The following is a 15097-nucleotide window of genomic DNA, read 5'->3' as shown; positions in this document are numbered from 1 at the left end:
TACTCGTTTACTCGTATATTTTAAATTGGGAATTCGGAAAGTCATGGTGATACATGAATTGTCGATTCTTGATTCGAATTTGTTACCTTTATTAAGTCTGCATTTAGGGTCATTTATTTTACTTTAACTTTTGACAGTAACTGACTCCGCGAAACCAAGCTTTTCGAGGTTATACTTTGAGCTAAAACCAAGATATTAACTAAAAATTAAAACTTTTATAGAATGCCTCCGCTATCAGCTCGCCATCTCAAGAAGAAAGAAGCCGCGCGCAGACGTTCGCTGCAACGTTCCCAGGAAATGGCCGCCGCAATAGCCCAAGCCTTAAACCAAAACAATGCTAACGCCTCTGGTTACAACATTAAGTCCTTTAACGCGGGTAACCCTCCAAAGTTCACAGGTCTTGAAGGAGCCACCGTGATGCTCCAGTGGCTTGAGAAAATAGAAAACACTTTCCTCCACACCCAATGCCCTCCGGACAGACGAACCCTATATGCCTCCAGTGTCCTGGAAGCAAGGGCGCTTAAATGGTGGAATGGAGTAGCTCATGCGCGTGGCGCAGAAGCTGCTTCTAGCATGACATGGGAGGAATTCAAGGAAATTCTGACGCGAGAATTTTGCCCTCCCAACGAAGTTAAGCGCCTGGAGGAGGAATTTTGGAATCTTAAGCAATACAGCGGTGAAGCGCGCGAGTACGCGACGCGCTTCCATGAACTAAGCCTGCTTGTCCCTCACCTTGTTACCCCTTCCCGCCGAGCCATAGAGAAATTCCTTGGGGGTCTCCCCATGGAAATTCAAGATTCTGTATGGGCCAGAAACCCAGTTACCCTCTCTGACGCCATCGAATTGGCCGCTGTGCTCAGCGACAACAATGTCAGAGCAGGAACCCTGTTCCTGCGGGGAACTGAGAAGACCAAACTCACCAAAACTGTCCCTGAACCCGCAGAAACCAAACCAGAACCCTCGAACCATAACCAGAAACGTAGGCGCAGACAAGTCTACACGCTTACCAGCCAGCCCATAGTCCAGCAACCCGCCTATCAACCTCCAGTTTACGCGCCTAACCCACTGTCAACCTACCCAACTCCCCCTATAGTCCACAACTATGCCCTAACCAATCCCGCACTCCCTGCCCCGCCAACTAAGAAACCTTACACAGGAAACCACCCCTTTTGCCCAACCTGTAGACTCCACCACCCACCTCAAGTCCCATGTCGACTTTGTAACCGATGTGGCCGCGCTGGTCACCTTGCAGAAAACTGTAGAGTCCTTCCCGCCAATCCAATTGCGCCAACACCACCAGTCTACCCGCAGAACCCACAACCAACCTACCAAAACCCACGACCCAGATCGTGCTTCAACTGCGGTGATCCCAGTCATTTCCGGAACGCGTGCCCGAGACTACAAGTTCAGATTACGCAAGCGAATCCGGTGAACCAGATTTCGAACCAAGTGACACGCGGACGAGCTTTTAACATAACCGCGCACCAAGCGCAAGCGAATAATGACGTAGTTAATGGTACATTTTTGCTTAACGGATTTTATGCTTCTGTACTTTTTGATACTGGCGCCGATCGAAGTTTTATTTCTCGCGCGTTTGAGCAGAAGCTTGCGCGACCGCGCAACGATTTAAAAGAAAATTTTTCAGTTGAATTGGCTAATGGCGAAACTGTTTTAATTAACTCAGTGATTAAAGATTGCACGCTTAACCTTAACGAAAACGATTTTCTGATCGACCTCATCCCCATGCCTCTTGGAAGCTTTGATGTTATCATTGGTATGGACTGGCTTACGCATAATCGCGCCGAAGTTATTTGCGCCAAGAAGATGATTCGCATACCTCGAGAAAATGGTGATCTTCATATCTACGGCGAGAAACCCTCCCGCGGTCTTAAACTTATGTCTTGCGCCGAAGCCCGAAGGCTCATGCGGAAAAGGTGTATTGCATTCTTAGCCCATGTGGTTAAACTTGCTGAAGAAAAGAAGAAGCTTCGCGATATCCCTGTTGTGCGTGATTTCCCTGAAGTTTTTCCTGATGATCTTCCTGGTATCCCTCCCGCTCGTGAAGTCGAGTTCCGTATTGATCTTGTCCCTGGTGCTTCCCCCGTAGCCAAATCTCCTTACCGTCTTGCGCCCGCTGAGATGCAAGAATTGGCAAGCCAACTTCAAGAGTTGACTGCTAAAGGATTCATTCGCCCTAGCTCTTCGCCCTGGGGTGCTCCGGTGTTGTTCGTTAAAAAGAAAGATGGATCGTTTCGCATGTGTATTGATTACCGCGAGTTGAACAAACTCACCATTAAGAACCGGTATCCCTTACCGCGCATTGACGACCTCTTTGATCAACTCCAAGGTGCCTCTTGTTTTTCCAAGATTGATCTCCGCTCTGGCTATCACCAGTTGCGCATCCGCGATGAAGATGTCCCGAAGACTGCTTTTCGAACTCGTTATGGCCATTTTGAATTCTTGGTCATGTCCTTCGGTTTAACCAACGCACCCGCCGTTTTCATGGATCTAATGAATCGGGTGTGTAGGCCTTTCTTGGATAAATTCGTGATTGTGTTTATCGATGACGTTCTGATTTATTCTAAGACCAAGGCCGAGCATGAGCAACATCTTTGGTTGGTGTTGCAAAAGCTTCGAACCGAGCAGCTCTTTGCCAAGCTTTCCAAGTGTGAATTTTGGTCTGATGAAGTACAGTTTCTTGGTCATGTTGTAAACAAGATGGGTATTCATGTCGACCCATCCAAAATTGAAGCAATCAAGAACTGGATTACACCGACCACTTCTACCGAAATCCGTTCCTTTCTGGGCTTAGCTGGTTATTACCGGCGCTTCATTTCGAACTTCTCGAAGATCGCTTTGCCTTTAACAGCTCTAACGCACAAAGGTAAACCGTATATTTGGGGCTCGAAGCAAGAAGAAGCCTTTCTAACGCTCAAGCGTTTGTTGTGTGATGCTCCTGTCCTTGCGCTACCTGAGGGTAATGATGATTTTGTCGTGTACTGCGATGCCTCCAACCAAGGTCTCGGTTGTGTTCTTATGCAACGAGGCAAGGTTATCGCTTACGCATCAAGGCAGCTTAAGGTTCACGAGAAGAATTATACAACTCACGACCTCGAGCTAGGCGCAGTTGTTTTTGCCTTGAAGATCTGGAGACACTACCTTTATGGTACTAAGTGTATCCTCTACACTGACCATAAAAGCCTTCAGCATATCTTTGATCAGAAGGAACTTAACATGAGACAACGCCGATGGAACGAACTCATCAGCGATTACGATTGTGAGATCCGGTATCATCCTGGTAAGGCTAATGTGGTAGCCGATGCGCTCAGCCGAAAACCCTGCCAGCTTAACTGTATCTTGCCGCGCACGCAGCTTCACTTCGCGCTGATTCAAAGCAACCTTGAATCGCGTATTCGTGACGCGCAGCGCGCATCCATCAGTAATGGTAACCTTCGCGCCGAGTTAGCGTGTGGCGCGGAAGCACATTTTGTCCCTAATCTGAGTGGAATTCTCTGCTATCTTAATCGCATCTGGATTCCCTATGATGAGAATCTTCGCGCTGATATCCTGAGTGAAACGCATAAATCTCGGTATTCCGTTCATCCTGGCGCTGATAAGATGTACAAGGATTTGCGCATTACTTATTGGTGGCCCGGTATGAAAAAGGGATATTGCTATGTTCGTAGCTAGATGCCTGACTTGCTCTAAGGTAAAAGCTGAACACCAACGCCCATCTGGTTTGCTCGAACAACCAGAAATTCCTACATGAAAATGGGAATGTATAGCGATGGACTTTATTACCAAGTTACCTTTGACAACAAGCAAACATGATAGCATTTGGGTAATAGTGGATCGATTGACTAAGTCTGCTCACTTCCTGCCCATTCGTGAAAACTACCGTGTTGAGCATCTCGCGCAGCTTTATGTCAAGGAAATTGTCTGCCGCCATGGTACTCCTTTGAGCATCATATCCGATCGCGATGGCCGGTTTACATCTCGCTTTTGGAAATCTCTCCAATCTGCGCTAGGAACTCGCTTGGACATGAGTACGGCATATCATCCTCAGACTGACGGTCAGTCTGAGCGAACTATTCAAACTCTTGAGGATATGCTCCGATCTTGTGTTCTTGATTTTGGAGGTAATTGGGATTCACACCTGCCTTTGATTGAGTTCTCTTATAATAACAGCTATCATTCCAGTATCGGTATGGCCCCATTTGAAGCACTTTACGGTCGTAAGTGCCGCTCCCCGATTTGTTGGAGCGAAGTGGGAGAAGCTCAAATCACAGGACCCGAACTTGTTCAAGAGACAACCGATAAAATCGCCAAGATCCGTGATCATCTGCTGACTGCCAGAAGCCGACAGAAGAGTTACGCAGATCGTAGGCGGAAGCCTCTCGAATTTCAAGTTGGTGATCTTGTTCTCCTCAAAGTGTCGCCCTGAAAGGGTGTTGTCCGCTTTGGGAAGAAAGGTAAGCTTGCTCCTCGATATGTTGGACCATTTAAGATTCTCGCGCGTGTAGGAAGAGTTGCCTACAGACTTGACCTGCCGCCCGCGCTCAGTAATGTGCATCCAACGTTCCATGTATCCAATCTCAAGAAGTGTTTAGCTGACGAGAACCTTCACATTCCACTTGATGAAGTTCAAGTTGATGAATCTATGCATTTCGTTGAGAAGCCTGTTGAGATTATGGATCGCGAGGTTAAGCAAACCAAGCGCAGTCGCATCCCTATCGTGAAAGTTCGCTGGGAGTCCAAGCGCGGAGCCGAGTTTACATGGGAAAGGGAAGATCAAATGAAGATCAAGTACCCGCACCTGTTCTCTGCGCAACCTACTTCGAGATAAATTTCGGGACGAAATTTCTTAAAGTAGGGGAGACTGTGACATCTGTCCCGATCCGACCCGACCCAGGTACCCGTTTCTCTGACCCGATCTCTTTCTGTTATGACTTTAATATTTATTTATACTTATATTTTACTTTAATAATAATAATATATTTTCCTTCCCGCCTCTTTCTCTCTCTTTCTTTCCGCCGTCCCGTCCCTCTTCTTCTCTCTTTCCGCCTTCTTTTCCCTCTTGTCGCCGTCCCGCCCTTAAGCCTTTAACTCCTTGTCCTTTGTTTCTTCCCGCCTAAGGTTGTCTGCGCAGTTCCACGCGCCAGACTCCTTACAAGGAAGCCTGCGTGAAGACCGTCTGTTGCTGCGATACGCGAGGTGAACTGTCCCCGCAGCGCGCTAAGGATTATAGTTTTTCCCGCGACGCGCTTAGAATTGAAGTTCTTCCCGCGGCGCGCTTAGAATTGTAGTTCTTCCCGCGGCGCGCTAAGGTTGGTTCTGTCTGCCTTCGCGCTCGTGCACTCTTGACCTTCTGTGTCTGCCTTCGCGCTCGCGCGCTCGAGCCTTCTCGCGCTAAACCCCTTTGAGTCTTTTCTTCTGTTTAATCCAGCTGTTTACTTTTGTGATGACTTATCTTCTGTGCTGTTGTCCTGACCTGCCTTATGTCTGAAAAGCCACTTTCGGCGCAGCATGCGCACCAACCCCATTGGTTGACAGAAAAAGTGACTGACATAATCTTTTGAGATCTGCTTTTCCATGCTTTGACCAATACCTTTATCTGACCCTCCCATGCCTGTTTACTGTTCCCTGTCAGCTTTCTCTTGTCCCCTGCAGCTGCCATATCTTTTGATATTTTTTGCTTTTGGAATCTTTTACTTTTTGGAGATCTTTTCCTCTTTTCTAGGGATTGTGTTCCCTAGGGTTTCTCTATAAATAATAATAATCTTATTTTTCCTAACACTACACACACAAAGCACTTAAACTCTCCTGTTCTCTCTTGCTCCTTGCCGTTGTTCTTCCTCTGCCGTCTCCTCTCTCTCTGCCTTCGTCTTCTCTCCTGTTTTGCCCTGATTTCCGGTAATATATAGTATATAATAATTTACTTATTAATTATGCTAACTTATAATCAAGACTTAAAACGAATCATTAAAACAATAATCTTATTTATAGGTTAACTTGTGCTTGTTTAAAGTTGGTTCTTGCTTTATCTTACACCGCACCGATTATCAAGTGAGTAATCTCGTACCTAATCCCTTTTTGCTTTTAATGTTTTGGGATGTTCATGTGTTCATACAAACTTAGAGTCTTAAACTGTTTATGAACTTTAGTCGCGCAGTATCCCATGTGTTGAGGACGTAGACTTGGCTGTTTATTTGTATGTGTGGATCATTAACCGTCTTGTCGGTCTATTCCGCAGTTCTCATGGTACCATTAGATGAACACGGGAGAACTATCGTTTATGATTTTCTCTTTTGTTTGCACTTGCACAGTCTTTCTTGTTTGTGGGCTCAATTGTGAGCACTGGCAGTCTATGAGTATGAATCTTAGAGTTGGTCCCGATCGGATTACACCCTTGTTGAAAACCAGACATACACATGTTGCGCGCAGATTTATTGTTATCTATGTATTGTATTAAACTTGATTTCTCACCAACACGCAAGTGTTTGACGTTTATTTTAACACATGTTCAGGTTTGCAGTAGCTGTTTTGGAGCTTGAGGACACGTAGGAAGTTTTCTTTATTTTGGACCTAGATTAAAATGTATCAAGACAAGTTATTGCTGTTCGATTATTATGATTTATAATATATTGATTTATGATGATTTATGTTATCTTGTGTTTACTTTGCGCGTGCGCGAGTGAATATATTTATTAAATATTGACACCCAATAGTGTCACGAGTAATGAAACAATATGTGGCGCCCCGATGTATAATCCGCCTTTGGTCGGGGTGTTACACATCACCACCCCTTGAAGGAGATCTTCCAACTCTTGCTTCTCGATCACCTCCTGTTGGGAGCAAGGAGCTCTAAGCCAATCCCACACAATGCGACGAGAAGATCCAGTGACCACCAACCGATCTGCTAACAAGACATTTTTATGTTTTTCTACCGCATATAAGGACGGATACTTGTCCATAATCGGCGCCGAACCCAACCACAAATCCATCCAAAACCGAACTTGGCGACCATTCCCAACTGTGGCCCGGATCACTCTATTAAAACCCACACCATCAACCTTAAATTTGTTCCAAAACATAACACAATTCTTCCAAACCCCGGGAACCCCATTATTAACCGGGGCAAGCCCCCAACCGCGCGAGGACCCTTGAATAGACAACACTACTCTTCTCCACATCGCGTGATGATCATTTAGAAATCTCCAAAGCCATTTAGTAATCAGTGCTTGATTATTAACCTCTAAACAAGCGATACCTAAACCCCCTTCTTTTAGAGTTGTTTCATTTGATGTCATTTTGTTTGGTTTTAGAGTTGATTTTAGTTCTTTTATATATTAAGATTATCATAACAAATATTCAATAATAATCAATTTGCTACCTCACCATTTGTCTATATATACACATATATTATATGAGAGATAGCTGGACTAATCCTCTCTATATAACTCTTATATCATCTTCTCCTTAAGCCAACTCTCTTTGTGTTATCAAAAGACAATGACAAGCCTTGCAAGAAGGTTAGTTTTTATGCTGTGTCCTTTTTATGTGCTTGTTTAATTTTATTTAAATACACTCGTATGCAGAGCTTTTTTTTTCTTTTTTTTTTTTGTATCTATGAGAAAATGGTTGTATGCTTTTAAAAAAACCTATAGAAATAACCATCTCTAGAGCATTTTATATAATCAAACTATATGAATAGGATTTCATTTATATTATCTTTTATTACTTTAGAACATATGTTGGAAAAATAAGTTATTTGGGTAAAAACCATATGTAGGCTAGAAGGAAAGGTTGCGTTGATAACCGGAGGAGCGAGTGGAATTGGGGAGTGCACTGCAAAACTCTTTGCTGAACATGGAGCAAAAGTTGTAATTGCAGATGTGCAAGATCAACTTGGTCAAACAATTTGTGAGTCCATAGGATCATCAAACGCGATATATGTCCATTGCGATGTAACAAACGAAGATCATGTGAAAAACGCAGTAGATGTCGCAGTTGAAACTTATGGGAAGCTCGATATAATGTTTTGTAACGCAGGGATCGTAGATCCTAACAAGCAACGCATCATTGATAATGAAAAAACCGACTTTGAACGTGTGCTTAGTGTCAATGTCACAGGTGTGTTTCTAAGCATGAAACATGCTGCAAGAGTTATGGTTCCAGCACGAGCTGGCTCAATAATATCGACGGCTAGCATTTCCTCAAATGTTGCTGGCGCAGCCTCACATGCTTATTGTTGTGCAAAGCATGCTGTAGCCGGTCTAACCAAGAATCTAGCAGTCGAACTTGGACAATTTGGTATTCGTGTCAATTGTTTGTCACCCTATGCTATGGTCACACCTTTAGCCACGAGTTTTGTCGGGCTTGAAGCAGAGGCGCTAGAAAATGCGATGAATCATCTAGCCAATCTTAAGGGAGTGACACTTAGGACAGATGATGTTGCTAAGGCCGCCCTGTTTCTTGTGAGTGACGAAGCAAAGTATATTAGCGGACACAATCTATTTATTGATGGTGGGTTCAGCATTGTTAATCCATCATTCAACATGTTTCAATACCCCGAGAATCCTTAAGACAACATTTATGGTCTTTAATTTGAGTATTTTTAATAAGACAAAATCACATGGTGTATGTTCGTGAAAAAGTTCTAACCAACAATTGTGTTGGCTTAAGTTCTGTTACTGCGCACTTGTCGGTTTTGTTATTTTAAATTTTTTATGATAAATCTGTTACCATACATAGAAATTTTATAGTAAGTTACAAAATAAAGACAAATATCATAGTTAGTATATTCTTAGATTTAAACGATTAGATGATCTCAAGGTTCCATTAAGAATTATCGATGATCTTGTAAGTTATTATTAGAAAAATTGTATATGCACATTGGAGGTAACCAACATGGCACCATCGAAACATCCATACTAGTTTTGGTTCAGACAACATACTTAAATATTGAAATGTAAAATATAATGTCATATTGATCGAGTATGTCCGGCCCAAAATTCCATGAGACTATTCGGCCCAATTGAAACGTTATTTATTTTCAAATAAAAATGATCACATATTCACATCAATTACTATTAGTACCTCCTGTTAATACATAATTCTTAAAACAACTTTGTTTTGCTATCTAAAATGGGGCTAACGGTGCAGCTTGTAGTCCGTTTGTCTACCATTTCATTGTAAACATTACTTCTTAATGAATTGCATAACTAAAAAAATGCCTATTTTACAAACATCAAATCTGATTCAAAAAGCAAATGGTTATTTGTTAAAACTTTAATACTGAAATAGTTTAGCAAGACTAATAACGAAGACCTCTCCCATGAAGGCAGGTGGTTATGATTAGAAGCTTTATTTTGAGGATGTGTGAATGGGTGTTTATTTTGTGTAATTTTGAACAAGGATAAATGAGACCGACGGCGGTTGGGTGTAGGTAAAGATGGCGCGTAGAGAATGGAAAATGGCAGTTGAAAGGGATGGTTGCAAAAAGGCATTGACACTTGATATATACTTTGTTGTATGTTTTTTTGCTTTATTGTAAATTTGGGTCTCTTGTATCTTGCAAGCTGCATTCTTTTGTTTTTCTAATCTAATTTGACATAAAAAAAGAAAAAAGATTTTTTATACAGTTGTCACGATAGTAAAGAAAACTTACTTTTTATTTGATTTTCCTCCTAAACATCCAACTACCAATGGTCCAATGCTAAACATCGACCCCATCTTCCATTACTATTGGAGAGAATTCTCACGCATTTTAATCCACTTACATTACCATTGAGCAAAAAAAAATATTCAAATGATATAAATAGTGCTGTAAAAATCCCGATTAGGCATCGATTAATCCTCGATTAATCTCCACTGATTAATTTTGTGCTAGTCAATCAGTCAATGGTCAGATCCGGCCAAAGTCATGAGTAATTGGACTTAATAAGCGTTTTCTAATGAGGTTATGGCCAAAATCGGTGGTTTCCGGCGATATTCAGCCAAAATGTGTTTGTGTACGTATAAAACTGAAAATTACATATAAAAATGTGTGCGTTTATATATAAAACTGAGAATTATACATTAAAGTCCGATTCGATTAATCCCGATTAATCGCTAGTCCCCACCCCACCGCCCTACTAGCGACTCATGATTTTTACAACACTGGATATAAACATAAGCAATAACTAATATATTATAGTCTTAAATATATTTTTAAGTTCTTGAAGTTTTCAAGTTTATATAGGTGTGTATATAACTTTATATTCTCTTAATTACTAATGTGCCATGATAGTTTATATATTTGTTAGAATAAATTTAAACCTAGAGGAAATTAAATTCCATCTCAATTGTTTTATGGAGAAAATCCAAAGTTAGTGTTGCTTGAGATTCCGAGATACGTTGACCTGCCTATATACAAAATTGACTAAGTATCCATTTTTTGCCTCAAATTCTTTGTATTTTTCAAACCAATTACAACCACTAGGATAAGATTAAAGAGATTAAGTAGCTCTTTAATCTTTACTCTTGTCTTTGATTTCCATTTCGAGCCGATTCAATCAATGGCAGCTACTTCAAAAAGGTTCTATTTTTAAATTATCATTATCAATATTATATCGTTGAATATAAATTCTAGATTAATTTCATGATAGCAAAGCCTCCTTTTTAGTAGTCTTTGTTTTGGTAAATTGGGCATCATATGTTGTTTGTAGGTGTAGTATGCTAGTTTAACCCATCTAATTGTATATTTGTTGAGAGCCTTTTTACTGAGTTCGGTACATCATAGTTCTAACACTTTTGATACAAAATCAAAACTTTCATATAAATATATATATAGATCTTTCAAGACATTTATATAAATATATATTTCAAGACTTTTGTATCAACATATATGTAGATCTTTCTTTGTAATAAGTTACTATTATTGTTTACTGTTATTTTAAAACACCGTTTCCTTTAATTAACCATTCTCTCTCTTTTTTTAACGACTAAATTACACTAAATCTGCCTTCGGTGAGGGGCTCGAACTTCTGACCTCTAGGGAAGCAACATCACACTAACACCTAATTTCAATGGAGTTGTCATTTGGACTAAACCCCACACCGTTAACATAAACCGCATTCTAATCGTATAATTATAATGTGTTTGCTTGAATAACTGTTCTAGGTATGATTATATGAAGAATGTTGAAATTGATGATAAGCAGCCATGCTTTTCCTTGAGTTTAATTGAGTACATGTGTATGAATAACTAAGTTTTATAATTATGAAGTTCTTCGATACAACTATTGCAGACTAGAGGGAAAGGTAGTATTGATAACCGGAGCAGCTAGCGGTATTGGGGAGTGTTCCGCAAAACTCTTTGCTGAACACGGTGCAAAAATTGTCATAGCAGACGTTCAAGATCAACTCGGACAAGCAGTTTGTGAAGCTATAGGTTTATCAAACTCCATATACGTCCATTGCGATGTAACCAACCAAGAAGATGTTAAAAATGCTGTGGATACCGCAGTTGACAAATTTGGAAAACTCGACATCATGTTCAACAACGCAGGGATAATGGATCCTTACAAGGAACGCGTCATCGACAACGAAAAAGCAGACTTTGAACGTGTGCTTAGTGTTAACGTCACAGGCGTGTTTCTAGGCATGAAACATGCTGCTAGGGTTATGGTTCCAGCCCGGGCGGGATCAATATTATCAATGGCTAGCTCTGCTTCAAATATTGGTGGTGTGACCACACATGCTTACACTTGTGCAAAGCATGCTGTAACAGGTTTAACTAAGAATTTAGCAGTAGAGCTTGGACAATTCGGCATTCGAGTCAATTGTTTGTCACCTTATGCAATAGCCACACAATTGGCCACAAGTTTTCTTCGGAAGGACAAGGAAAGTGTGGAGAACATTGCGAACTTACACGCAAATCTCAAAGGTATGACACTTAAAACTGATGATGTTGCTAAAGCAGCCATATTTTTGGTGAGCGATGAGGCCAAGTACATTAGCGGGCATAACTTGTTTATCGATGGCGGATTTGCCATTGTTAATCCATCATTCAACTTGTTTCAGTAGCCGGAGAATATTTGAATTGGGACATCTAAACATATAAGAATTAAGTACACACATATATATTCAATAAGATCTATAAAAGAAATGTACTGGACTCCCTTTACCAACAAAAGTTCTTGTAAAAAGCTCAATAGTTCACTGTTCAAAAGCTCAAAAATTGTATAAAATAAATATACCATATTCTGTAGTGAACAACTATCCTGCATGTAATATTTCTTTCAAAAAGCTCAATAGTTCACTGTTCACAAGTGTGTGCGATAATCATGATCAGAACTAGTTAAACCAATAGGACCATATCAGTTTATTTAAGTTTGATCATTTTTTATGTTCGTCTAGTATTTAAGTTTTATACTCTTTTTAACCTAGATGTTTTGCTAGTCATTTAATGAGTACTTAAATATCGATATTAATATATATCGTAGTATTAATAATAATAATATATATTATGTGTTATTACGATACAGATTAACATATATCGTAGTATTAGTAATAATATATATTGTGTGTTATTAAGGTACAGGTTTAATGTAAGTGGTGTAATGTGGACATCCTCTCACATGTCTCTTGGCGAAACGGGCTTCCAAATATTCAATCCAAAACTATATTTTACCTTCCCTTGCATGCCATTTCTTATATATGTGTCTAATAACAGTGATACCCACTATAAGAAGGTTTGTTTCTTGATTGATAGTATGTCTTCTGTGACAATCGTCAATTTCAGGTTAACTCCGTTAACTCAACTCCGTCAATTCAAACTTAAAGATCACGGAATCTATAACGCACACCTCATTACATTTAAACTAGGGTTTAAATGACGCTTAACACTTACTACATGTGTAGTCTTTCGGGAATTGCACCGAAACGCAAACGAGTTGACACAAACAATTGGTGAATAAACGAAAAACGTCAAAACAGTAATTATGTGATAATTATGTGTTAGACTTATGTGTTGTGTGATAACATCGTTATAAACGTTAACTCAATGTACTAGAACTAGTTAGTTAAGCTAGAAAACAACAATTGAAAGTTGAGGGACTTGAGTGTAACATATTATTATTATTAATAATAATAAACCTAAACCCTAACTCATTCTTTCCCTCCTCTCCTCTACCCCGATCGGACTCCTTTCCCCCCCCCCCCCCCTCACGGCTGCCGCCATTCACACACACACATACAACCAAGTTTTCAAGCTTTTGATTGAAAATTAAGGTGCTAGGAAGGTATAAACGACTATCACTTGCATCCTTTATACTTAATTTCGATGTTTAATGGGTTAATTGAAAACCCTAGGGGCCGATTTATGTATGTATGGTGTTCATATGATTGTTGTTGATTTGATGATGATTTGATAACTAGAATTGATATTGTTACATGTTAATTGTTTGTGTCTTTGATTTGAGTTCAAGCAAAAACCCTAATCATGTATGTAATGTGTAATTGATGTGCATGGATAGTGATTATGGAGTCTAGAGTGTTATATGAACGGGTTATAGTCTATAGATGGTTAATATGTTGAGTTTGTTGCAAACAGTTTCTGGACAGATTGTGTTGTTAATGTTCAATTGACTGTATCTGGGTATAAATGTGAGAATTGGTTGAGATTATTGATACTACAGTAAACTAGGTTAAGTCTAGTTTCTAAAGAATATAAATTTGCAATTTTTGGACGTGTAAAAGTTAACTTTTATGATTTTACAAAAACGTTGTGCAAAGCTGAGTTGTTAGACCTGCTGTTAGGTTGTTTTGTAAATATTATATCTCATGAACTACGAGACCAATTGGGTTGGTTCCACTTCTGGAAGTTGACTTATAAAGTTAGGAACCTAACCCAAGTGGTCTTGCATTTATTGGATTTTTTGTTTAACGGGAATTTCAAATAACATTCTGTTGCGCATGAATTTGACTGTTATGAGTTTGCTGTAATGATTTGATTATTGTGAGAAACCTATGTGGAATAAAAATATAATAAAATATGTTCTGGAAACCTAAGACCTATATGCTTTTGTGATGGTTTTTGGTAAATTAATTGTGATGCTATGATCGGTGGGATAGACTAATTTTTCAAGTAGAATTCTGTCGTTAAGAAACTAGTTGCTGAGTTTTGTGAAAGTTGCATGAAACAACGTGATTGCAAATTTATTATCGTGTTTTGACCAAATTGCCCTTGAGGGGAATAATTGCAAATTAATTGTCGTGTTTTGACCAAAATGCCCTTGAGGGGAATAATTGCAAATTAATTGTCGTGTTTTGACCAAAATGCCCTTGCGGGGAATAATTGCTAATTGATTGTCATGATTTGACCAAATTGCCCTCGTGGGGAATAATTGCTAGTTAATTGTTATGTGTTGACCAAATTGCCCTTACGGGGAGTAATTGCTAGTGATGTACATTATGAATACATGACACGTAAATAATTGCTTACACATGTAACGTATCACAACTACACTTGTTAAAGTCACACACGATTCACAAACGAAACACGAAACATGTTGTGTGCATAGGTATTATGTGCCGGGTCTAGAGACTCGATAATATTCCGACACTTAGAAAAAAATCTCTTTGTTGGTTTAGAACGCTAGAGAGAGTTTTTCTGTGACGCGCATCTTGGTGAATTATTTTGGGAATACTTCGCAAACAGTGAGTTTCACTTACCCCTTTTTAAACTGTTTTCAAACGCTTTTCACTTGGGGGAGATAACATACTCCGAAAACGCATTTAAGATTTTGTTAATATAGATTATATATCACTTGTAAAGACTAAGTGGCAAACGCAATAACTAAAGTCCTTCATTCACATCGAACCGTTTAATATTGGATAATAGCGAGTCATTGTTGAGTAGTACTATTGGGTTTGACAAACCCCACCCAACGCTAAACTCGACTGGAGGTCGAGTGGGTGTAATCTTGGCTAAACACATACCATGGTCGGGATAGACCTGGTGGCAAGGCAAATGATAAACAGTCAGCTTCGGTGTCGAACACTTAGTAATACTTGTTTTATAGGCTGGCTATCTATAGATATATAATTGACAT

General features: G+C 39.9%; 2 protein-coding genes across 2 annotated transcripts; both read left to right on the top strand.

Annotated features, from left to right (window-relative positions):
• Positions 1 to 7450: 7450 nt before the first annotated feature.
• LOC143553781 (secoisolariciresinol dehydrogenase-like) lies at positions 7451 to 8660 on the top strand. Its single transcript, XM_077043689.1, has 2 exons — positions 7451 to 7532; positions 7793 to 8660. The coding sequence occupies exons 1-2, from the start codon at positions 7513 to 7515 to the stop codon at positions 8583 to 8585; spliced, it is 813 nt and encodes a 270-aa protein (XP_076899804.1). The 5' UTR covers positions 7451 to 7512; the 3' UTR covers positions 8586 to 8660.
• Positions 8661 to 10433: 1773 nt separating this feature from the next.
• On the top strand, positions 10434 to 12301 carry LOC143553780 (secoisolariciresinol dehydrogenase-like). Its single transcript, XM_077043688.1, has 2 exons — positions 10434 to 10579; positions 11291 to 12301. Exons 1-2 carry the CDS (start codon positions 10560 to 10562, stop codon positions 12066 to 12068), a joined length of 798 nt encoding a protein of 265 aa, XP_076899803.1. The 5' UTR covers positions 10434 to 10559; the 3' UTR covers positions 12069 to 12301.
• The last annotated feature ends 2796 nt before the right edge of the window (positions 12302 to 15097 follow it).

This window comes from Bidens hawaiensis, unplaced genomic scaffold (genome assembly GCF_021521415.1).
Source record: "Bidens hawaiensis isolate Kalapana, Puna unplaced genomic scaffold, B.hawaiensis_p1.1 tig00017358_1, whole genome shotgun sequence".
Taxonomy (NCBI): domain Eukaryota; kingdom Viridiplantae; phylum Streptophyta; class Magnoliopsida; order Asterales; family Asteraceae; genus Bidens; species Bidens hawaiensis.
The sequence above is the reverse complement of the archived record's forward strand: the minus strand, read 5'-3'. Positions and strand labels throughout refer to the sequence as shown.

What these genes read in the sequence shown, in the direction of transcription:
- LOC143553780 (XM_077043688.1), top strand. Translation starts at nt 10,560, where the DNA reads ATGGCAGCTACTTCAAAAAG. An exon ending in ATGGCAGCTACTTCAAAAAG is followed by an intron (nt 10,580 to 11,290) that starts GTTCTATTTTTA and finishes CAACTATTGCAG; the next exon opens with ACTAGAGGGAAAGGTAGTAT.
- LOC143553781 (XM_077043689.1), top strand. Translation starts at nt 7,513, where the DNA reads ATGACAAGCCTTGCAAGAAG. An exon ending in ATGACAAGCCTTGCAAGAAG is followed by an intron (nt 7,533 to 7,792) that starts GTTAGTTTTTAT and finishes AACCATATGTAG; the next exon opens with GCTAGAAGGAAAGGTTGCGT.